The sequence below is a fragment of the Typopeltis vanoorti genome, chromosome 8 (genome assembly GCF_054136105.1).
Source record: "Typopeltis vanoorti isolate ZY-2024b chromosome 8, IOZ_Tvanoo_1.0, whole genome shotgun sequence".
Classification (NCBI taxonomy): domain Eukaryota; kingdom Metazoa; phylum Arthropoda; class Arachnida; order Uropygi; family Thelyphonidae; genus Typopeltis; species Typopeltis vanoorti.
In genome coordinates this window covers 71,986,383-72,012,901 of record NC_143556.1, presented here as the reverse complement: position 1 = coordinate 72,012,901, position 26,519 = coordinate 71,986,383, and the positions used below count along the sequence as shown (strand labels likewise).

Below are 26,519 nucleotides of genomic sequence, written 5' to 3'. Positions count from 1 at the left end.
TGTGAGTTGTGGCAATTTGTTCCCACAGAAGAGCAAATCACAAGAGCAGCAATATGGAAAGTATTGATTAGCCTTTTCATAATTAATGTTTTAAGTATATGTTGTTATTTCTTGAAAAATTAAGTTATAAACCCAAGTTAGCATATAATCATCTTTTCATGTTTATCCTGAGCTTTTTGGTTGTCTGTACAGGAAAAGGAAGGGGATTAATTCTATAAAGATACCCAGTAGATAAACAATGATGTGGTCAAGATAAATGTGCTTGATATTAATGCTTCAACTGAAAATCATCATAATCAAAAACCATTTTTATCAAAATAAAATTTTCAACTTTTAATATGTTACCAAATGTGTTTTCTATACACAAATAATCATCACAATTAATTTTGTTTACTTTACTGAAATCAAAACACATTTTAAAAATATAGGCAAAAAATTACACATGCATACACTTACAAAAACTAAAGAACTTAGTTTCAATACCAAAAACACTGCTCAGATTATACAAAAATATACAAAATTCTTGTTCAACAGTGTAAAATAAAATTAACACAATTTGTTCTTCACCTGAAGAATGGGAAAGAAATAATTCTGATAGTACCAGTTAATGTGCAAATATATATATATCAGTGGTTCTATCAGCACTAAATAGTATTCTTAAGCAAATATGGCATTTGTTATTTATTCAAAATAAAATATGCCCTATTTTCTGCCATTTTACTTTAGAATAAAAGTTTTGTTCATATGAAAATTACCATTCTATGGCACAAATTCAATTAAAATCTAAATCCATTCTTTCAGTAATAACATAACATACTAGCTTACAATTCATTTCAAGTATGTATTGTTCTGTATACCAAAAAACCAAAATATTTTCAGAAAAATATGTATGACTGGGCAGATGTAACTAAGGGTAGTAGAGAATAGCATTCCTACTGTTTAGTCACACTGCTGCAACAGAATTTTGTTTTTATACTTGTAGCAAAAAGGTTGTCATTTTTAAATTAGTTTGATTTAAGAAACATCTTTAAACCTATTCACATAATACGGTGATCTCTCAATTATCTGATCCTTAAATAGGTTAGTGTATCAATGGACATCTGGTACAACACAATATAATTGTACCTTCAGTTACCTAACTGGCAAACTACTCTCCCAGAATCATTGCATAATTGAAGCATTACTCTTTCATTTTTTTTAAAAAACAGATACCCAGTAACTTATTATATTGAATTTTTATTCTCATTTTCTATTTTAACTGGGAAGTTGAAATGACTTCTGAGCACTTTATAAAGACAAAATATTATTCTAACAATACAAGAACCAGAAATGTAAATGTACTTAGACAAATGCAAGCAGAAATTGTTTCTAGAAAATAAAATAAAAAAATTCCTGACAAAGATAAATAAATAGCTACTATATTTAATGTTAACAAGGAAAAAAAAAAGTTTTATAAAGTAAGAGCATACCAATTCCTACTACATTCTTTAATCAACAAAAGAACACTTCTCATTGATTCTCATGAATCTTTTGAAAATTCAGCACAACAAATCACTGGTAACAAAACAAAATGGTAAAATTAGCATTATTAATTAAAATTAGTTAAATATATAAAAGGAATAAGAAAAATGCAACGATACTTTTACAATAAAAAAAATAAAAACCATTCCAGTAAATATATGACACATTTTATAAATGACTAACCTGTGTTCAAATATAATTTTCTGATATTATGTTTTATGTCATTCGGGATTTCTAGTCATTTATGTTTTATGTCGTATTATCTGTATCTCCTGCATGGTACTAATATTAAACTGTGAAAGACATTTATAATCCAAAATATATATTAGTGACAAAACCAAAAATTCATGTCAGCAAAACCCATATAGTTTTTAAATGAAATAAAATGAAGATGGAATATAAGAAATACATAAGCCTTAATCCATCCAGTGTGATGTGTTTCACATTTTTTTATTTTATATATATATATTTGAAGAAATAAATCCATAGTAGTCTGAACTGGGTAAGAACATATAAGCTGAATATTAAAAGAAAGTTGCATAACATGAAAGATGATATGCTTAACACTGGAATCCTTTCAAGTGGCATAATTCATAGATTAAGCATGACAACTCATAATAAAATAAGTACAACTGCTTAAGATCAGAATTTCATACACCTATGACATGTATAAATATTTCAAAATTTAGGTGATAATAGGGCTTCAAAATTCTAAACATTGAAATAACTTCCAGAAATGAGTTTAGTGTCTTTCCAAAGGACCTATGTTCAGCACCAACATGCTAAGCAAGACCAGAGATGCAATTTTGCATAATGGATATTTTCTGTATTCACTATTTTTCAGCTTTATTTTTTAGTCACTATTCTATTTTCTTGATAGAACATTCAGATTAGCCAAAAAGAGGTGAAGTCACAAATTATTTAAGACATACTAGGTAAAGAAAGAAGATCCTTGGCAGTGAGTAAAAACACATGAATTTTGTTGCAAGGTACAAACATGATGGCAACTCTGTACTTCTTCAAAATTCTGACAACACTGAGAAATGCCAAAAGATATAGAATCTAAATCCTTTTTTCAATGAAGTTAAAGCCTCAGTAGAACAGCACCTGTTCTACTGAGGCTTTGACTTATAATTATTACCTTACTAACATTCAGCCAATTGTTAACTTGTTTCCATCCAGCACAGTCCTTTGTATCACTGAGAATAGATTTAAGTTATTCTTTCCAAAATATTTAAGTGATAGCTTGAATTATACATACCAACTGGAACTATAATTAACTGTTTCTTACATTAAATCTGAATCTTTAAAAGCTCAGTAAGATAAATGCAAATTGATTTTGAATTCATTAGCTCCTTCCCCCATCCTCCTCATCTTTATCATAGTTAATCAACTACTTACATGAAATCCAAAGTTCTCATAATGAAATTTAACAATTAAGAAATATAACCAAAAACCTGAATTTTAAGTTTGGTGAAAACACATCTACATGATTTCAAAGAGCTTAAAGGCAAAACTCGGAAATGAGTAAATAAGTGACAGTGTACGCTAATTAATCATACAGTGGATTATGCAATTCCTCTCCTCACATTGGAACAGAGACAAGTTATTACTATGATAGAATGGCATCTTAGAATGAAACAAAAATAAAAGCAGAAAAGTAGGTAGTCACAGAAAAAATTAGGCTCATGTGACTCAGTACACTGTTCCAGTCATCTTATTCCTTTTGAGAATGTCTTTTCTAGGTAAGCAAAATTAAAATTTCTGTATTTATTCTAAATAGCTCATAAGATATAAGATTTTAAAAATTCAATTACATTTAATGCAAACTTCTTAACAATTACCAATTATATTTTTTTTTTCTATAAACTTATGCATTCAGTACTGAAATGCATAGTTAATTGGCTTATGAGTACATAAAGAACTTTTAAAGACAGTGTGTGTTTATTAATGTAAATGCTTTTCTTGGTGACCAGATTATCACTCACATTTAGTGCACAGTTTTTACCCATGTCCTAGCTCCATTAACAGAAAATGAAAACCAAATTCTAGCTTAATTTCTCAATCACTATACAGTTACATTATTATGCTCATCATAACAAAAGTAAAATTTATAAAAATAATTATAAACGTTGTACACTTCAAAGAAAGTTTTTAGACAATATTCTCCAAATTATTCATATTCGGCTATTAACACCATCATGAACACTCCAATAATAAGGGCTATGACTTCTTTCACTGACTGCCAAAATTTAGTATCTTCTAGAAGTTCAGGAATCACTGATACAGTTGCTATATAAATGAACCCACCAGCTGTAAAAGGCAATACCCAAGAAGTAGCAGCATCTCCAATTCCTTCAGCCAACAGACTACATACTGTCCCACTCAGTGCTCCAACAGCTGTCAGTAGTTGTAAAAATATGGCCTGCACAGAAATCATATAAGTTAATGATCTATTTACCATGAGTGAGAGTATATAGAAAGAATTTTGAAATAATTACTATAGCAAATTAACATTAATGTGCTATTAATACAATTAGCACAGCACTAATGCTAACATGAAGGAGCCTGAAAAACAGAAATTTGAAAACTACACAAAAAGCTTTTTCAGTCAAATTTAATTAATATTTTAAAGTTAATTTGATTAAGAAATGAAAATTTTGATGAGGTTATATGCATTCTTCCAACACCCTGTCGACAATTTTTTTTTTGTAAGTGAACTACTCATAGTAAAGTAAATTTTCTTAAAATTTCTTGGTCATCTTAACTCATTAATTTTCTTATGTGTATAATATGCAAGTAAGGAAATCACTGAAAAAAAAACAAAAAAAACAAAAATGGTATTTCATAACAATATTCTTGTATAGTGATACTATTCATTATCACAATTGAATGCATGTGTATTCAGCATGTATACTATAGATGATTTTGTTTAACTTAACTTAGTATGAAAATAGTCCAAATATTTTATTATATATCATCAGCCCCACACATACTACAGGGATTGATATATTAAAATAATATAGCAAACTAACATTGGTGGTGGTTTTTCCTTTCAGTCATTTTTGACCCCTAGATGACTTTGTAGGTATTGATCACAAAGTGTTCCTGGTGAGATTTTTTACAGGATAGTTCACCATTGCTTTCCCCCCCCCCATGTTTATCCAGGCTCAGGACTGTCATATGGCTGGTGTCAACTTCTATAGAAGCATCTTAACATTAGTGCCATGTTAATACAAGGGTAAGGAAAGAAGCACCTAAAAGTTGTAATTTTTGGGACCATTTCATGAGAAAGGCTGTTGCAGAGAACAGAAGCAAATATAACAAAAAAAGAAGAAGAGTCAATGGATCTGCAAATGAGTGACTGAAAATGAATGTTTGGCACTGCTACTGCTTGTGTTTTAACAAATTCAAGTAAGGCTAGAGAGTGATGGAAAGAAAGCAAGTGAGAGACAGTGGATGAAGTGAGCCGGCAGAGAGAGAGAGAGAGAGAGATTATTATTAGGCAACTCTCTCTCGCTTCTCTGGATAGCATGAATTTTTCTGGAAGACTTTTTGGTGCACCACCCCAACATGTAAATAGTATTTTAAGGTTGAGCAGATTTGTAGTTTGTAGCTAGGCACCTTGAATGGAAATGATGCCTCATTTTTTAGAGGATAAAAAAAATGCAAATGTGATGTGTTCGTGCCAGAATATGAGAGAAAAATATCAACTGGTGAAAAGAGAGAACTTGTTATCCTCATGACTCATGAGCTTATCCTCACCTCAATGAAGAATGATGTGGTCCATTTAAGGCACTCGCTATAGATCTTTAAGCTGGAGATGTTTGTGCAGGGTATGGAATGAGTATGTGGAATGAAAATGTATTATCAGCAAGAAATATGAAATAGATAATGGTCACTGAGAGAAAGCCATTTATGTATAGTGGAAAGATGGCAAGGAATAGAAACCTGAGGCACTCCTACATTAAGTTCAAAAAAGAGTCTGCCATCCACTATTACAAATCAACCATGGAAAAAGCTAGCCATCTGATTATACAACTTTTGAATAACTGGGGAGATGTGATCAGGACCAAAAGACTTTGCATCTAGGCTATTTAAGATGCTTTCAATTTCTTTTTACAAAAAAAAAAAACACAAGAGGCAAGTAGTGCACTGTGTGTCAGCTATGTAGGTGAATTGCATTGGTCTAAGTAGGAGTTGAATAATGATGCTAATAGTTAGATTATCTTTAGATACTGTCTTTTGAGAAGGATGATGTGCAGATTGTTGGAAAATGTATCATCCAGTAAAAGCGAGTTTTCAATAAACTGATGTTGATGTTGTTGAATTACCTGATGGTGAACAGATGAGAATAATAAAGACCGGTAATTTTACAACATCAGTTTATAGAAAACTTGCTTTTACTGGACGATACATTCTCCAACAATCTGCACATAATCCTTCTCAAAAGACAGGAATCATGAAATGTTTAATTCAACGAGCTAAGTAACTGTTCAACTCCCCATCAGTTACAGGAAGAACTCTCTACTATCAAACAGTATATGAAACTAAATGGTTTCTCCAAAAGAACTACACGTCTTCTTGACTCCTACAAACCCAACCAAAATAACAAAGAATCAATATGTCAAGTTTCAATCCCATACATTTCTGGCATTTCAGAGCCTATTTCAAGAATTCTGAGGAAATATGATTTAGTAGGTACTTATATTCCCATTAATAAATTATCCATGCATTTCCCATCATCTAAAGACAAACTCTCAACTATGTCTCTTCCTGGTGTATAACAAGTTCCATGTAACTGCTAGCTTTCCCTTTGGACAAGCAGGACATTCAATAAAAAAAAAAAAGCAATATAAGAACATCAATCTTATATTCTTCACAGCAAATCTGATAAGTTTGGATTGGCACAACATGAAATAGAGGCAGACCACAACATTCTCTGGTCTAAAACTCTCCTTCTACACAGATGTCGGTATAAACTCAAACATCTATTCCAAGAGAGTGCTGAGCCCTTACTTCATCACCTTAACTTCAATTGGAATGACTGTCTATACTTGTCAAAAATATGAGAAAGTTTGATCTGAATAACTTTTTTTTTTTTTAATTAAGGCCAATAATGATATTTACAAAGATAGATGATCCTAAGAAACCATATCTAATGATCTGTTTAGTATGATATTATAAATTTATTTTTTTCTTCTTTTTTGGATGATAATATGAATTATATAATTATTTTATCACTTTTATGATTAATCTTTTCTTCAGTGAGGCATAATGCTATTAGTGATTTAACATCACATGGCTCGTACTATTTTGAATAGTTCAATTGTTTACATTCTACCTTTAAAAAAAAATGTTGCTCAGGCCACTGATAGTTTGTTAGTTTCAAACTGAAATATTTGGCAGTATATTTAATAAATAATACTTCTTGTGTTTACGTGTGGATAATTTATGATACTATGGCACAAGTTTTCCTCAAAACTAGAACATCTATAACTTACACGTCACTATTCTGGGTCCAACTGCAGGACAGGAGAGAACATGGGAGATGCAAACAGATGCTCCACAAATGGAAATGGACTGTCTCTACATACTGATATTATGGCAAATGTGGTGCAAATCATTAACCATATTGTTAGTGACTGTCCATTGTTCTCTTATCCTGGAACTTATATTGACTTTTTTGATGTTAAACCTGAAGCTTTATTGTGGATTAAGAATCTGCCTGTTAACCTATGATGAATATTCTGTTTTATGTAATAGTTCTCCCTGTTTATTCTCATCACTTTCTATATGTACACCATTCACTAAATAAATTATTCAGAAGAATCTATCAAGATTGTAGTATATTTTGGTAAAAATATGTCAAAAGTTTACGACACACTCATTGGATGACCAAAAAGAGGTTGGCATTCATAAATGTATGCATTTATGAATGTCAATCTCTTTTTTGGCTTATGCAATCTAAACTTATAATTCTATTTTGCTACTATAAATAGCTGTTCAAAACTAAAATTGAAGTTATTCAAGAAGTGTCAATAGAGATCCTAAATACCATTTATTAAATTTCACCCAGCCAGTGCAAGATTATTCAAATTATTTTACCAATAAAAATAATCTGATTGAAACCAAAACTGAACACCATTGGCACTTTTATTGTACACATCCTAAATCCATAATTTTATTCATCAACTACAATGGAATTAGTGAAGGGTATAGTTAAAACACAATTTATCCTTTGTGTCCTGCAAATGATTCAATTCGAGATGAATTGAACTATTTGCATAAACAAACTCTAAAATAAAACCAGCCTTGGTAGTAACATCAGCCTCTTTAGTAAAGATGGACATCAATTTACTCTGCCCATGAAGTTGTTCTTTCAAAGTTGAAAGTTTAGTTCGCTTTAGTTCAGAGCCAAGAGGAAATTCTTTGCTAAAATTACTGTGATGGTGTCATAATGATATTGCTAGCATTGAATTGCACTAGTTTATTTTGTCGTTTCACAAAAAGAAACTCCTCTTCCCACTCTGGCCTAAAACTTCTGTGTTCCTCTTCATATTTACATTTTTTTATGCAACATTTCTAAACACTTGAAAAAGATTAGCAATAACAAGCACTGTCAATGAACTTGCGCACAATATGTTGAATGATACCGATAGATGAGCGCTGGAAGTGTAATTAGCATGTTGTGGTGGGCAGGCATAGCTTCTGCATCTCCACCTCCCCCTCCCCACCATCTACCTCACTATGTGTGCACACATACACACTCCCGTACCATTGCACTGGCTGGGTGATATGTTTACATTCACCTAGTACATTGAGCAGTAAGACTCAAAGGCTGCAACTCTTCTAAGTCTTACTGGAATCATTTTGGCTTCAAAAGGAAGCGCAGTTGGCCACCCCTGCTATATATATGTATATTTTATCCACCTCTCGATTTCTTAAGACTATTAAACTTATGTTCCTGAAAACTGCCCCAATATTCAAATAAACTATGGAGAAGGAAATAGGATAATTTTGTAAATTTGAAAAACTAAGAAGTTTCACTGTAAATGCATTCCTGCATTTATTCATTCTGATAGAAATGAAGACAAGCTTTATGCTTAATTGTCCACAAAAAAGCAGTTTACTTATTAGGGCCATGTTATTAAACACAATAGCAAAGTTCAAGGTGTTCCAATAAGGTACCTTTTCACTTTCATGCTAGCCATGCCAATACAAAATAGTTTTATTACCAAAGTAACAAAACGATCTGTCAATTTTTTTTCAATATCCAAATGAATATTTTGCATAATGGAGTACACCACAGGATGGTGAAAATTAGAGTTGGTAGTCAGCTGTCTTACATTTCTTATGGAATATATGGAGGTCTCTGCCTAGCTATGCAGGTTGAGTTTAATATTTAAATATGATAATCGATATCCAGACATAGTAGGATTAGGTTTTATTGAGCATAATGGAAATCCTCTGTTTGGTGCTGCTGTCTGTTGTTCAGAGCAGCACTAATAAGTTTGAGATCCATTACTTCTGTTGATTATGCCTGATATAGCCAGAAAAGACATTTTAATGACTGCTCTTTTAACGAAAAAAAAAAAAAAAAAAAAATTATGGATTATAAGTGATTTAATTTATGCCCTCAAGCATACCAGAAAAAAAAAAGAGAAAGAATTCAAAAGGAGAAGAGCAAAGCACTTGACAATATTTTAAGATTTTCATTGGAATGTCCTAAAGACAACTTGAAATATGTTGCATATTTCTAAAATAATTCCCAAATGTCACATAAGAAATGGCAGTAACACCCAAATATCACTGCACACACCTACAGGGAATCAAAATTAGTGTGCACGCACCCAGTGTCCTGAACAGATTCAGAGTGCATCTTGACTATCTTCACTGAGAAGATAGATACTATCCATCCATCCTTCCTCAGATCAAATGAAAAAAAAAAAAAAAATCTAAGTGATAAAAATAAACCCTCAAACTATTAGAAGCTAGAGCAGAACCACTCAGTCAAAATGACTATTCCTTCAATGAAATTGTCATGGATTTCTGTCAGACATACTAATGACATCAAATCCTTCTGCCAGAACAACATCCAGTTTGCTTTTGCCTGCCTGGAGACATCTTACAATAAGAACAGCACCTACCCATAAGGAATTCACTGGTCTTTGTGTACAACCATATTCTTTCAGCAAGCCACTTAGAACATACACTAGAGGTAGTTGCCATCTGCTTCTCAGTTCTATTCTTGTTATAGATGGAGTATGATTCTTATAACACTCCATCTATAATACCTAGAACTGACATTTGCCAGTTTACTTATTCAATGAACTTATTCTGAAATTGTCATTCCATGTTCTTCTAGTGAATTTAAACTGTCTATATTCTGTGGAATTGCAAAACAGAAACCAATAATAGGAATCATGGGTTGTTGAATACCCATGATAAATAACCTTTCTCTCCTAAATAGTGGATATAGCATCTACCATAAAGAACAGTCATATATTCTGAGTTGATGGAGCTCATCTTGTCTCCATCCCTTATCCCAATATTCAACTGGTAAGTAAAGGATAATCAGTTGGGTGTGATAAAAAAAAAAAAAAAGATATTATTTAACTTTTACATAGGGAATCAAATATTCTACCACAGATGCACTGACTGGAAACCTACACACCTCATAAAATTTGAGGAGTTGATTATTACAGAATCATCTATCAATGGAGCAATGCATTACATGGCAGAGTATAATATAAGCAGTTATAATTATAATAAGAAAAAAATTTTCCCTAAACCATGGCAGAATCCTAAATGCACAGCAACAAGAAAAGATCAAAATAAAGCATGGAATATTTTCTGCAGATATCAGCACTGACTACCTTACTGACTTTCAGATATACAAGCCAGATCACATAACTCAGAAAAAAATGATTTGCTTTGGTTTATGTCATCTATAACCCAATTAACCAATGCAAAGGTTGTATGGGATAAAATCTGAATATGTAGTGTAAACATATCTGATTCATTCAGATATTTACAAGATACCTGAAAATATTTATAATTAATAAATTATATTCTCATTTCTCTTTTTACCCTCTTTTACTTTGCGGTGTCGAGGGTTTATTAATCATCAGACCTACAACTGTTCACAGGATAAGGTGGTCAGCCCTACGCCCTGGTGTATCATATGTCCTGTAGTGTTGAGTTCAAGGCTGGTTTGCCTGCTTTGAAGGATGAAAAATCCCAGGATAAACTGAGGAAAAAACCCTATTGTCCATGCCCAAGACCGGCTAACTTGACTATGGCTGAGGAAGATCCTTCAGTTCCTCATGTCACCGATGGGAATCGAACCTAGGACACTCCTTCCCCAGGCATATGGTTGCAAATCGCACAGCCACTAGGCTAACTGCGCAGACTATTTTATATAATATAATATTATTTAATAATCTGCATGGATTATTAAATATAAATTATATTATAAAAATTATAATTTATCTAATGATAAATTATAATTCATCACTAGAATTTACACCTAGTTCCACAACTACTTCAACACTTTGTACTGGTCATCCCATTCAGATTTTCTACATCATGAACTAAATCCAACTTTTTCCATCCACCGATTTGCCTTATTGGCATCTACATACACCTCACCTTAATCCTCCCTATCCTATCAGCTCTAGTTTCCCTGTCATTGCATTCCCAATCTCAACCCTAGCCAGCAAATTTATCACTCATTTTAATAAGTATGCTGAAGATCAAATACCCTTCCCATTATACAATTCCTATCACTCTCAGGGAAATGAACCATTAACTATCTATATCTGCTAAAACAATCCTTGACGTCACATCATGCATTCTATCACCATCCAAACACAAACCTATTGTGATAGCTCACACTCAAAAACCCACCATCTTTTTTTTTTTTTTTTTTAAGAGAAGCTAGATGTACTTCAAATATGAATTTCACTATAGGGGGGAAAAAAAAGCTGCAAACTAGTTTTGCATGAAAACATATCTCTTATTCAAAGAGTTAAACAATGCGAAGTGTGAATACTGAAATTTAAAAAATTATACAAGTGGTTGGCTAGGTTGGCTGAGTAGTTAGCATACCTGCTGCAAGTTTGAATCCCACCATGGACACGGATGTTTGCAATTATCTTTAGGTGGGAAATGGATTTCATTGCCCAGTGTGAGACCACCACCCCACTTACTCAAGGCCTGAAATGGCTTGTTTGAAAAAATTACCATGTTTGGTGTCCAGAGAAGGGTTTCCAACTATGTAAAAATAAATAAAAAATATATATATATAAAAATTTACAAAAAAAAAAAAAATTTAAAAAAATATTTAGCTCATTCATGGTACAAATTGTAGTACATGTTTGTAAATAACCTTTTGTGGATTGGAACAACATAACAGTGCAATTTCGCCTTACAGAGAGAAATACAAACAATGCCTATTTCATATAACAAGGTGTAAAAAGCATTATCTTTGTCAAAAGGAAAACAAGTAATGTGCCAGTTAAAGCTTAAACCAAGACAAAGATTCATAGAGAAAAAAATGGCACTGTTTCATGGCCTGTGAATTTTTTTAATCTAAATCACAGCAAATTTCTGGGATATCCATAAAAAAAAATTCAGAAGAATAGATTGTATCACCCACAGACAAGTTGATTGTGCATAACATATAACTAAGTTTTCATCTCAGTAAAATTATGAACACTACAACTGTGTTAGGAATAATTACTTTAATTTCCTGATGTTTCGACCTTCATATTTAAGGTCATCTGGAGTACACACACACACAAAGACAACCTATATTACATTTAAAACAGTATGCATTGATGTTTGTTTAGGTGGCTGAGGAAAGTGTCTAAATGTCTGGAAGACATGGGATCAGATAATGAAAACATCATTATCTGATGTTTTCATTATCTAAGCCAGACTGAGTTTTAAGGTATAGGAATCTAGAACATGTTGCTGAAAAGCTTCCATATAAAAGTTAGCAATTGGGGAATAGCAGTGAGCACATAGCTGTGCCTTCTTTTTGCAGGTAAAAAGTATTTTATCACACAAACAACTGGTCAAAGAGCATTGTGATATTGGGCAGGAATTTGTTCTGTAAAAGAAGAATTTCACTGATTGAGACATTCAATCATAATAAAAGGAAAGATATTAAAACTGACTATTAAATCACATTTTTCTAGTGTGATGTCTTTAATTTTGCTTACAAAGTGTTGTGTGCTTTTAATATAGGAGAGGGAATGATCTACCAACTCCTTGAATGTTGATGCTAGTTTCTTGGCTAGATGATAATTAGGGCTGTCGATACCTTCAACTATCAGCCAAAGTGGTATATTTTGCTTGTGAATCTTGGGCAAATCATAAATTCTTGGAATGAGTGTAGTGTGGAAGTAGTTTAACTGTATCTGTGGGCCAGAATATGACTGATTTAAGTAGTAGTTCTGTTTTCTTTTTAATCCAATTGGTTGGGCTACAGTTCACAGGTTGATAGGTACTGTTGTCTGAGACAAATTTATTAATTTTTTCCAGGTATGTTTTAGTTTAAAATAATTGTGACACTGCCTTTATCAGCTCTAGTGATTATGATGTCCTGATTTGCCTTTAAAGATTTCGCAGCTGCCAATTCTGATTTGGTTAGGTTGCTAGTTATTGTTTTAGTATTATTTAAAATGTTCGAAGTTAAGTTTCTAATAATATTTTATCAGCTATGGTGGCTGGGAGTAATCTTATGCTTCTTTCAATATGGCATAAATACGATTTGAAGATTTGCTCCAGTGAACAAGTACTTAAACATTAATTAAAATGGAATCGGCAATACCATCCTGAAAATTGCTACAGCAAAACTGCTATCAACAAAATTCTTCACAAGACTCCACTTAAAAATAAACTAAATTACAATAAACTGTCATTTCATACATTAAAGGAATATCAGACAAAATAAACAGAATACAGTCATACCCAGAAGTTACGCGGTAGGTGGGACCAACAAAAAGTGCGCAAGTCGAATTTGCGTAAAACTCTAGGTATAATTTTGCATGTAATTTATATATACAAACATACAATTGAGACCAAAGGTTTACAAAAACAGCGATATTTTTTAAGAAATATAATCATAATTGTCGTTTTTGGTACATAAAAAAGGAAAGTTATTTCGATGTCGATGGTTTCATAAAATCTAATAGATTTGTCTGATGGCATAATGTCTTTTTCTTGTCATGCAAAATTTCTTCATAGCAAGCTAATGATTTTTTTTATTCCTTGTCTTGTGGCTACAATTCATTCCTCGTTAGAATCTATGTCCTCCAAAATCTGTAAACCTTTCTTTTATGATTGTTCTTACTGTGGATTCCTGTAGATCGAACTTCTTTGCTAGCTCACAAATTTTCATTCTGCCTTCATAATGCTGAGTTTTGTTTCCAAAGTCAATGTTTTTCTTTTCTTGCTAGCAGTAGAAGAATCGGACTTGCTTCTTTTGGACGACTTTATTATTTTTTATGTGATAAAATTTTTATCAAGAACATAACATTAAACAATCGCAAGGTTGTAGATTATAAAAATCGTGTATGAATGGAGACCACATGAAACACGTCAGTGCTTGTTCACAGCATGTGCGACACTGCCGAATGCAGCCGGCGCCGGAAAGATACGACTAGTGGTGAGGTGTGAAGTGGGACGGGAATACGCGTACATAAGAAACCGCGTAACTCCGGATTCGCGTAAGTCGGAATATGACTGTACTACAGAAATACAACCTTAATGCCACCTTTAAACCTTCTATAAAATGAAAGAATTTATTCAATTCATCCAAGAATCCACTTCCTCTGCTGGCCCACCCTGGAGTATACCATATTCGTTGCACCTGTAATTTGTCCTATATAGGTGAAACGGGAAAGGAACATAAACAGCACATTAAATTTAACAACTATGGTAAATCTGACCTTTCTGATCATGCCCTGAATACTCAACGTAGAATTGACTAAAAAGGCACCCGCTGTGACTCGCCGATAGCTCTTCGGCATGAAACTCTTGGATTTCGATCTGAGCTGAGTTTCGTACCCGGCTGTATAATAATATGGGATTTACTATCTCCCTTAAACTTAATTTGGCATTACCAAAACGCATAAATTTAAGGAGACCTGTGAAATTCTCATCAACCATCCTAATCATAACAATAATGATGGTCTAGAAATCCCAAGATTATTATTATTATTCAGGCTTCCATGAAGTCAAAAGACTCATCGCGGGAGGTCCTTCCTAGGAAACAAAAGTCTATCATACCACTCCTTGAGCTCAATGGCCATTCTCGCTCTCACCGCTCCATCAGGCAATGCATTCCAAGGCTCAATCATCCTCCATGCAAAGAAATCATTCCTCACCCTCTTGCTCACAGCCGCCTTTCATAAATTCCAGGGATGGCTCCTTGTCATCACTCCTTCCCGCTGTTCAACCAAGTGAAAGATATCCCCAGTGTCAACCCTGTAACCACCTTTCAACAGTTTGAAAGTCTCAATGATATCACCTCTCCCTCTTCTATCTACCAAACTCTGCAGTCCATATTCCCTCAGCTGATCCTCATAACTAACATTGTACAGTCCTGGTACAATATGAATGGTACATATTCTACCTGCATAACCTCTTAATCTAAGAGGTCTATAATTAGGACTGTAAATAATCAAGGATCTTAACTCTAATATAACAACACTCAAGTTAAATTATGGGTTATGCCACTACTTTTGCTGTATTAAAACTATCTATGTGAATTTGTTCTCTGATGATCATAAATAGAACATAGCTTTGAAGTAGTTTTTTTATATACAAGGGACATGCGCAACATAAGTTCCATTTTTAAATATTTTCACTGCAGCGCTTGATCGCAATGGTGCGCATGCATGCCGAGTTTGTTGATTCGTTAGCAAGGCAGTGCCATTTCCAGACATTTTCGCAGTTGAGTACGCTTTTTATTTTTATAATGCCTAAGAAAATCAAATTGCCCGCCGGGGCTTGGGTGTCGCACCCTGAATCCAAACAACAGTCCATGGAGTGGAGGCACACCCCATCACCAGTCAAGACAAAATTGAAGACAATGGTTTCCACTTGGAAAATCATGTGCACTGTGTTTTGGGACAGACAAGGAATTTTGGTAGACTTCTTGGATTAAGGCTCCACAATCAACATGATTGTGGAGCCTTGAGGGTTCTTAAGGGTTTGGCACTGCCAAACCCTTAAGAAATTGCATCATGCGATCCAGAATAAATGACGTGGCATGCTTACCAGGGGCACTGTTTTGATTCATGATAACACCCGCCCACACAGCTGGCTTAACAACTTCTCGCCACCTTTGGCTGGGAACAATTCCGTCATCTCCCATATAGTCCTGACCTCACACCAAGTGAATTGCACCTGTTCAAACATCTGAAATCTTTCATTGGTGGCCAGCGGTTTCAAGATGATGACAAGGTCAAAGAAGCAGTCAATACGTGATTTGCGTCACAGGCGGCAACCTTCTACGATGAAGGTATACAACTCTTGGTGCCCCATTATGATAAGTCCCTGAACAATGGTGGAAATTATGTAGTAAAGTAGTGAAAGATGTCTACTTTAATTTCCAATAAAGTTTTTTTTGTAAGTATATTTTTGTTTCTCTGACAGACCATCGGAACTTACTTTCTGGACGTCCCTCATATATATACACATACACACACGTGCGTGTGTTTATACTCCAGATGACTTAAAACGAAGGTCAAAATGTTGGGAAATTAAAGTAATTATTTGTAACACAGGAGTCTCCCTACGGTTAGATAGTCTCCATAATTTAACTGAAATGAATGCGGATCCTGTATAAAACTAAAGAAAAGGATATGACTAAGCTGAAAAATTTATTAACATTAAAAAAAAGCTATATATTATCAGTTATTAAAACTATAGCAGGAATAGAAAGCTAAATTATTATACGAGCACCTCCATGGAGTCCAAAGACTCATCATGGGAGACCCAATCTATGCACACAATCTATCATAGCTTTCTTTGAACCCATTAACAGACAAAGCACTCAACTGACTTTGGCAACTCATTTACCACTCTCCAAGCAAAAAATCTAGTCCTCACATCCCTACTGACCACACCTTTATTCAACTTCCAAGGATGACCGCTTGTTCTGGTCCCTCCCAAGTGCTGAAACATTTTCCCTGCATTTAAGTTCCTTAAAGGATTTTAAGGATAAATGTTTATCATATCCCTTTTTTTCTCCTATCAACCAGCTTCTGCAATCCACACATCTTCAATCTATCCTCATAGGGAATATTCCACAGTCCACTCACCATCTTTGTAATTTGCCTCTGAATCCTCTCCAAGACTTCATCACCAGGAAACCCAGCGGACCAGACTTGAGTACAGTAATCCAAATCAAGGCCTTATAAAGAGGAATGACAACTTCATTATCTCTACTTGTTAATGTGTTCTTAAATAGCCAAGTAATCTTATGGGCTACCTTAGCTACCTCTAAACTTTAACTCTGTTTACCACTATCCCTAAATCTCTAGTTTCATCTATTTGCTAGAGTACAGTGCCATCAATGTGATACATGGCTTGTAATCCATTTATCCCAAAATGCGTAACTTTACATTACCCATTAACTTTTGCCCATACTGACAACCTTTTTAAATCATCCTGCAAGTGCTCCACATTGCCTTGATTAACTATTATTCTACCTAATTTCGCATAATCAGCAAACAACTGAATATTTCCTTTCAGGCTAGGCTATTTTCTATATCATTTATGTACAAATTAAACAGCAATGGTCCCAGAGAACCTTATGGCCACTAGTCACCTGTTTTTGCCTCGATTCTGCCCCTCCATATACCACTTTTTGATATCTGTCCAGCAGATTCCCTCTTATCCACTTAACCAGTGTCATATCCATTCCGTTTGTTCTAATTTGCATAATAGAGTTTGGTATTCTCAAACCTTTGCAAAATTCAGCAAAATCATCATATATAGTCATTTATTTATTCAACTCAGCTGTAAAAAGTTAGTAAATTACTAAAGGCATGACTAACCTTTCACAAAGCAAAAAAAAAAAAAAAACATATCACCTGCTGACTCACAATTTTATTGAAAACAACCAATAACAGTTCCTCATGTCACAGATAAGATTCGAACCTGTAACTCTCCACTCAAAGAGCTTGTCTAAATCAACTGAACTATGGAAGCGCCACATTTTTTGTTTAGTTTTTAAGATGTATGAGATGAAGATACTGGTGAGAATGATAATGATGGATATTCTTCAATAACCCTGCTTAATGAATGCTTGAAAAAGTTTCACATTTGGTATATAGAGCAGAGTTTTGGATCACATAACCATAAGTTTACAACTTTTCATGAGTGGGATTCATATTAAACTTACAATTGCTAAATTTTATTTCAAAAAGTGGCGATTTCAAAATTAATACTTTGAAATCACTGCCAATATTTTTATTAATGTATTAAAAAATTCCCAGACAATTTATTTTTACATTCTTTTCAATATATCTGAAAAAAAAATATTCAGAGAAAACCAATATTACTAAAATTCATCAAATAAAAAGTTATAAGCACACACTTTATATTTACTACAGCCAGATTGAATAAGAATTGCAAAGTCTCCTATTTCATGTGGAACTTCATGAAGAAGAATTGTTGCTGTTGTTATAATTCCAATACTCCTCCCAGCCAAATAGGAAGCACCTATAGCTAATCCATCTGTAAAATTATGAGTAAAATCTGCTGCTAAATTAAGGTAGCCTGCTACTTTGATATCAGCACATTCTGGAAAGAAAGGAAGAAAGAAATTATGAAAATTCATATAAAACTTTCAGCAAAATTCATGATGGCACAAGCAATATCTTACTGTTTATTGAAAGAGCAACTAAAGTGATGCATGAGTACAGAATTTAACTTTTTAAATTACAACACCATATAATGATTCATTCAAGCAAATGAAACATGACTGTGGTGAAATTTTTAGAAAGTAAAATTAAATGGAATATATAATTTAGGGGGAAAAAATTTGCATCAAATCTTTTTAAGAACAATTAAGCAAAAATACAGTGACATGTATTAGATATTTTTCATTTTCAAGCTTGATCAGTGAGAGGGGAAAACAGGCCTCTTCAACAAAGACATGCAAGAGGATGAAGTTGATCCTTAGGAGAATGGATGAAAGTAGCTAGTTAGATGGTTTGTAGATTATGTTTGCAAAGAATGTTACCTGCCTTTTTTTAGATATACCTTGGACAATAAGGGATGAGAATTGTTTTGTAGTGATCTGGTGTATTGACTGTAGAAGAGATGGTGGGGGCATGTGATATTTAGTTTATTTTATGGAAAGGGGGCTTGTAGTTCCTAGCTTAAAAAAAAAAAAAAAAGTGTTACAAAAGGTACAGCTTCAAGGACTGTCATTTGAACAAATAGCCCGAGCTCTGTATGCAAGTATTTTAAGGATGTCGTAATGTTTGAAAGGTAGTAGTGTTATTCCTTATCTAAGCATCTTCTCACGTGTGTGAGAAGATGCTTAGATAAGGAATAGAAGAGAAGTGTAATGAATCATTTAGTAGTTGTCACTAGTATGTCTAGAAAGGAGGAGAGAAAGTTGTTAGCTTCTTTTTCTATGACAAAGTGTTTTTTTTTTTTTGGATGATTTCTGTTTAAACATACTAAAAATGTATCTAATGTGACTAGGCCATAGCATGTCTGTTTGTGTGGTGTGTTGAATGTTTTCTGGAAATTCCATACAAAAACTGCCTAATGGGACAGAAAGAGGATTCCCATAGTAATCCTGCCTATCTGTTTATATTTTTCCTTTCCATATAAAATAACCTAAAAAAAAGAGGGGAGGATCTGAATAATTCATAATTGTCTGAGGGGAAATGTGGCTTAATGAGGTCAGGGATCTCTGTTAAAGTTACACTAGTGAATGATGAAGTAATGTCAAAACTGACCATGATATCTGAATCTTTTAGGCCAAGATTTTCTATTATGGTTTTAAAGGGAATAGAATTTCTAATAAAGGAGAGAAAGTTGCCCATGATGGAAGAGGCGATTTAGCTAAGTGTTTGGCAAGTTTGTAGGTGAGGCTCTCTATGTCAATTACTGGATAAAAAAAATAAAAGAGAGGGTGTTTTGTGGATGTTTGAGACCACACACATTTGAAGTGTTTTAACATGGCAAAGTTTTTTGATTATTTCTTTAGAGCAAGATGCAACTTTTTTTTTTCTAATAATTTATATACTCTTTTCTTTTGAAATGTGGTAGGCTCCCTCTCAGTCTATAATCTGGTATGTAGAGAAAAAAGTGAGGATACATTCTTTGGAATGTATCCTCACTTTTTTTTTTATCTAAAAAAAGTCTGGCCCATAATAATGGTGGCATTATCCTTAGCCTTTGTTATAATAGTGTGTGTAAAGTTTTTAAGGACCAATATTTCTTTGTGTAATGTTACTCATGAGGTCTAGATTCTCTCAGAATTCTAAATGAATACTGTTAGTCACTGTGGTAGAAAGACTGTAGATACCCACATTTATCACAATTTCTAAAACAAGGACTTTCTTCAGAGCAATGGCAAAATAATGTCCTGGACTGAGGGCATTTTCTGTCAGCTGTGAATTTATTTATAATTATGTCAGTCACAGCTGTGGCAAGATCACATAGTTTGTAAATTTACTGGACTTCCAATATTTGAGCGGCTTATAATTAACAGAGCCATTCTCTTTAAATTTTTTCATCCAATTTGTAACTGAATTTCTGTGGGAGAAATTCCCTCTGGTAATGGGTCCTTAATTTCTGATGGCTGATTTTAGTTCAGTTAGCCAAAGAACACAACTGACCTTTAATTCAGCTGAGGCTATTTGTATAGTGAAGAGTTTATTAATTAGAAAATAAGAAATTAATCATTAAAATAGTTAAATTTTTTATAATTCATAATCTTGAAATTCCTTTTGTTGCATTTTGGAGATTTTTTTATTTTTTTTTTTGTATCTGATGCAGCATTTATAAAAAAATTCAAATCTGATACTATCTGGCCTAAAAGGGGGCCAGATGCATAGATATGTATAATATCTTTTGGGAAATGACACTACCCAGACCAGTTTTGACCTTTACTGAGGTACTGTTGAAGTGCTGTGGTATCTCTCCAAAACTCAGTAATCTACAAGATCACTCTTAACACCCTAACTGGCTAAGACGTCTATAGACATTCAGCAAAATCTGAATATGATTCTGTAACAACTATTGAATAACATAGATAAGAAGTGCAATTTGGTCTCGCTATTTCATGCACCACAGATGGTAGAGAGGTTAATCTCACTGAATGACCTAAAAGATCACTCCTGACCTGAATCACTCCAGAACAGGAAACTCAACAATGGCTTCACTCAGTGACAGGCAAAATCCTGCCATCAAGCAGAACCACTTTATTTCCCAAGAAGCAAGCAAGCAAGCCCAAAGGCAAACATTATTAAACTGAGATAAAGTGCAAGGGTTTCCCTGCACTTGACCTCATTTTAACGTTTCAATTAAAATGGATTAACATGAAATCACTAGCTTAGTTGTGAATATACTTCACATACTAACTTTGCTTACAGTTGGATGAAGGATTAAATAAAAATAAAATTTCTTAGCATCTTTAATTTATAACAAAGAAAAAACTTTCAACAACTAGCACTAATTCCGAGTATGTTAATAATAAAGTGAGATACCTTTTCACTACTTGTATGTTAGAAATATTATATACAATTCTGTATTACTACACCTTTAGTATCTCTTCTGAGTCTGGCTCCTGCTGATGACATTTTAAAGATGTTCGTCTTTGGGCTTGATTCCAAGGAGTAGAATGGCTCCTGGTAGGTTTTAGCCTGTCACTGAGCAGAGCCGCTGATGAGATTTTGATGACTTTAGAAGTAATCCTTTTGGCTTACTCATGGAGAGTTTGAGTGTTCTTGTAGATCACTCAGAATTTTTGGAGAGAGGTACCTCTCTCACCTTAACAGCACCTCAATAAAGGTTGAAACCAGTCTGACTAGTGGCCCTTCCCATAATGCATAGCATTATGGGAAGGGCCACTAGTCAGACCGGTTTCACTAGCTGAAATGAATCCGACTAGTTTTCACTAGCCAGATTCACTAGCCGAATCTCACTACGGGCATGGATGTTTGTCACTATCTTTAAGGTGGAATTATACACACCTGAAAGGATGTGCTTTGCACTGTGCTAAGGCAATTAGACAGTTTGGCCATAAATACTGTTACAACTTCTACACATCACTGCACTGCCCACAGAATTACATGATACCTGTTAGTAGCCTGCAAGAAATGACACCCCAAACATTTGTGTGTTTATCAGAAAAGGGGGAAGGGGAGGAGAGAGTCGTTTAGCTATACCAGGTAACATGCAGTGGGGAAGATTATGAAAACTGTGTAGCTGTAATAGCACTTAACAGCTGGTAACATTCCAACGTTGTTATTTTCGACATGCTAAAAACAATCAGGATCAGTAGGATTTTTTATGTATCAGACTATTAACAGTTATGATTCAGATGACATATCCAAATGCCAAAGAACAGGTTGACCATGCTGCGTTAGGATGCAACAGCTTGTGAGGGCTGTGAAGTCATGCCTTCACTGTAATCCTGTGAGAATGCAGAAAGTAATGTTTCAAGAGATGAACATTTTGCAGAGAATGAGGTCATGTGTATTAACTGATGACAGAGGGGTGATAAAACCAAAAGGCACTTCTCTAGCAGTACACATACAGAGATATCCTCTTCACAGATGAGAAGATTTTCACCACAGGAAATTCATTTACCTGCCAAAATGATTGGGCATATGCCCAGGATGGTTGCACAGCATGTGCCATAGCACCCAGTATTCAGAGAGGTCATCACCATGCATCACTGATGGTTTTGTAAGGTTGAATATATCAAGGGGATCTCCAAGTTGCATTTCTGTCAGAAAGGGGTCAAAATCTCTCAAAGTATATGAAGACACCATGCTGGAACATGTGGTATTGCTTACTGTAAAATATCCCATTGTTTCATTTTAGGTAGTGGACCTTCCAACAGGACTCAGTTCCTGTACAAAAGGCAAGGACCAAACAACAGTGGTTGGAAAAGAATGTGCCCAACTACATATCATCTGATTGACCATCTTGGAAGTCCTGATCTGAATCTGTTGGATTTCAAATTGTGATCTGAGCTTCAGAGGGTAGCCTGCAAGAAATGACACCCTGGCATTGCCAGTCTGAAGGTGGATTTGGAACAAGCAGTGGCAGGGTTTCCATTGGATATTGATCATGCTGCCCCCGATATGTGGCATTGCAGACTTCAGGCATGCATGAAGGCAAAAGAGACTTTAGAACAGTGAGTGCTTCTATATGTACATTACACGTTTCTATGTGCTGAACGTTATAAATGATTTACTGTTAATTAAAGGTTTATGCACTGTTCAATTTTGTAACAGTATTTATGGCTAAACTAGGTAATGTGAAGTCACTAGTCTGTATACAAGTAACCTAGTCATGGAGATACTTCATGCACAAACTTGGTTTGCTTACACTTAGGATTAAAAGAATATAATTTCTTAGCATCTTTAATTTAATAATGTTTGTAGTCCTGGATATATCCCCAAGCCAATGGCAGAAACTATTTAAGAGTAAACTAACAGACTGAGGTGTGGTGTTCACACCCTTCAGAACTAAAAGATGGCACTCGTGAGTTAAGCGCAGTGATATGTATAAGAAGAGCTCCTGATTGGGATAAGTTTTCTAGGAATATCATCATCATCATCAAATTCTTGCCATGTACCCTAAAGGGGTGTACAGGATGACAGTACTACATGAAAAAATTACATCATTACTAACTTCCTATCTACAATTTTCCTCCAAATCAGTCTGTTACTTGTCAAGACTCCAACATTATCAGATCTTATATTTCTATCGTCGAAGGCACTTTGTACCATATCAATCCACCTATATCTTGGTCTTCCTGGTCGTTTTCCTGCCAACCTGGCAGGAACACTTGTTTTGCTAATCTTTCCTTTCCCATTCTATTCAAGTGACCATACCACCTGAGATTAGCTATGCTAACGCATTCCTGGATGCTGACAATGTCAAGTTCTTTCTTAATATCCTCATTTTTAATATGATATTGCCATTGATGCCATCTGTTCATGCCTCTAATCTTTCCCAGGACTTTCATATCTGCGGTCTCTAGTCTTTGGTCAAGTGTTTTACTTCTGATCCAGCTCTCAGATCCATAAGTTAAAACTGGTTTGAACACTGTCTTGTATACAGCTAATTTAGTGTTCTGACTAATTTCTCTCTTATTCCATATGAATTTATTCAGTTGACTTCCCACCATACCAGCTTTGCTGATTCTGTTGTCTATTTCTATATTTAATTTACCATCTTCAGTAAAAATCGTGCCTAAGTAGCTGAAATGTTTTACTTGTTCCACAGGTTCTCCATTCACAACACAGTTGACATTTTCAATGATTCTGCCTATTTTCATTGTCTTTGTCTTTTTATTGCTGACCTTCATACCATATCTATTACAACAGCTATTCAATTTAGTCAGAGAATCTTGCAGACTTGTAGCGGATTTATTTAGAAGTATAACATCATCCGCATAAAGCAAAGAGCTAACAATAACATCTGCAATTTTGATATCAGGTTTAATACCACTTTCCTTCATAATGTGATCCATATAGGTAATGAATAACAGAGGGGATAATGTACATCCTTGTCTCACACCAGATTTAACATTAAACCATCATCCTGTACTTCCTTCAATTCTAACTGCTGACTTACAACTCAAATAAAGACTAAGTATTGCTTGATATAATGCCCCATTGACACCATATAACTGCAGCGTATTGAATAGCTTCTCTCTTGGCACCTTGTCATATGCCTTTTCCAAATCGACAAAACTTAAATACAGATCTTTGTTATATTCCCATACTTTCTCGACTATTTGTCATAAAGTGAAGATCTGATCCTGACAGTCTCTATTTGGCCTGAATCCAGCTTGTTCTTCACCAAGCTTTTCTTCCACAATTCTTCTCAACCGTTTCTCAAATATACTTGCATAGATCTTGCCAGGAACACTCAGTAGGGAAATACCTCTGTAATTCTCACATTCAGTTTTATTTCCCTTTTTATATATGGGTACTATGAGAGCTCTACTCCAATCATCGGGAATTCGTCCCTCTGTCCAGGCTTTCTGAACTATGCAGTGCAGCCACTGTAAGACTTTTATACCACCATACTTCAGCATTTCTGGTCGAATATCATCTACTCCTGCTGCCTTTCCACATTTCAAGCCTTTGATGGCTTTTTCTACTTCAAGTACGGATATGTATTCCTGACTGCATGCCTGGTCAGTGTTTTTTTTTTATCACAGTGCTGTCATCACTGCTTCTTTCATTTAGCAGTTTTTCAAAGTAATTACTCCATACTTCAAGGATATCTTTTTCTCCTGTTTTCATCTCACCTTTATCATCACTAACTCCTTTTACAGCACTCTTTTCTCCATTCCTAAGCTTCTTCAACAACCTCCAGAATATTTTGCCACTTCTTGATATTTATTTTCTATATTCTTGCCAAAGTCCTCCCATGACTTTTGTTTAGCTAGTTTTACACACTGTTTAGCTTTCTTACATTTGTCTCTGTATTCTGTAAGAGTAAAAGCTGACTTATTTGCCAGGAACTTTTGATATGCTTTCTTCTTTTCCTTCACTCCATCTTTAACTTCCTGTGTCCACCAGGGAGTTCTGGTTTTTTTTATCCTTGCACACAACCTCACCACATGCCTCTCTGGCAGAATCAATGTTTTCTTCAGAGTTTACCACTGAATCTCGAAGGTTTGATTCCTGTTCTCAAACTCATTTTCTTTTCAATAATCTTTCTGTATTTTAGTCTACAGTTCACATCTGAGAGCTGCTCAACTTTTATTCGCTTTAAAACTTTCTTACATGTTATTCTTTTCAATATGAAATTCAATTTTATCCTGCTCAAGACTAAATAGTGATCACTTCCAATTTCAAATCCTCTGTACACTCTGGTGTCCTGCACCAGGGAGAAAACATCACTATCAACAATAACATAGTCAATGAGACTTTTCTTATTAACCAAATAACCAAAATAAAAAAAAATAAAAAAATGGTTTTCTAGGAATAATTAAATATATATGCAAAATTGTTTGAGTAAGAGAGGCTGTAAATATTGTGTGCTAACGGTTTTATTAGTGTGGGGGATTTTTTTGCCAAAACTTAATTATGAAATCATTATCATTAGACTTAGTAACCTGCAAAAAATGGCAGAGGGATTGTCATTCCATGACTTTAATTTAGATTTCAGTCGTTTTGTTAAGTGTGAGGTCTGTTATATGCATTCTTTCAATTACATAAATGATTTGTGGATATTTGGTGAGGAGGTTGTGTGCAAAGTGTGACCTGAACAAGGAATTGATGAATGCAAATATGAAATTAATGACAGAAAGTGTTAGTAGCGAAATTGTCGTGGGGAAAATGAGCGTACGTTTGAAAGAGAAGGATGGTGAGAAAGAGAGGTGAAAAAATGTTAAAAAATCAGTAAAAAAGAAAAAGAGCGATTTGAAAACCGTAACGGATGTTAAAAACGAAAGTGAGGCGAGAGTAGCGGAAGTAAACAAAATAGAGAGAACGAATGAAACTAGAAATGGCGTGATGCAGAAATCGAAAGTAAAAAAAAAAAATCGAAAGAATGGATGATAGCGAAAGTTCGACGCATGTTGGACTGAAAGTATAGAAAAAAAGAAAATTGAATGAGTGTGAAAGTGAGAAGAGGGGGGGGGGATCGAGAGTTCGAAAGATTGAATGATAGAGAGAATTGCAAGTTGAAATGGATTGGATGAGGCAAGAAATGAAATGGATGCGAAATGAAATTAAGAAAATTCGGGTAAAAACTAT

The 26,519-nt window shown here is 34.3% G+C and overlaps 1 protein-coding gene across 1 annotated transcript in view; it reads right to left on the bottom strand.

Moving 5' to 3' along the window:
• Positions 1-320: 320 nt before the first annotated feature.
• Catsup (zinc transporter catecholamines up) overlaps positions 321-26,519 on the bottom strand; it is a 40,785-nt gene continuing 14,586 nt past the window's right edge. Inside the window, exons 2-3 of the mRNA XM_090397282.1 lie at positions 18,143-18,348; positions 321-3,946 (exon numbers count right to left, since the gene is read on the bottom strand). Of these exons, the coding sequence (XP_090253408.1) occupies positions 3,695-3,946; positions 18,143-18,348 (458 nt within the window). The 3' untranslated portion in view covers positions 321-3,694. The remainder of the gene's footprint in view (positions 3,947-18,142; positions 18,349-26,519) is intronic.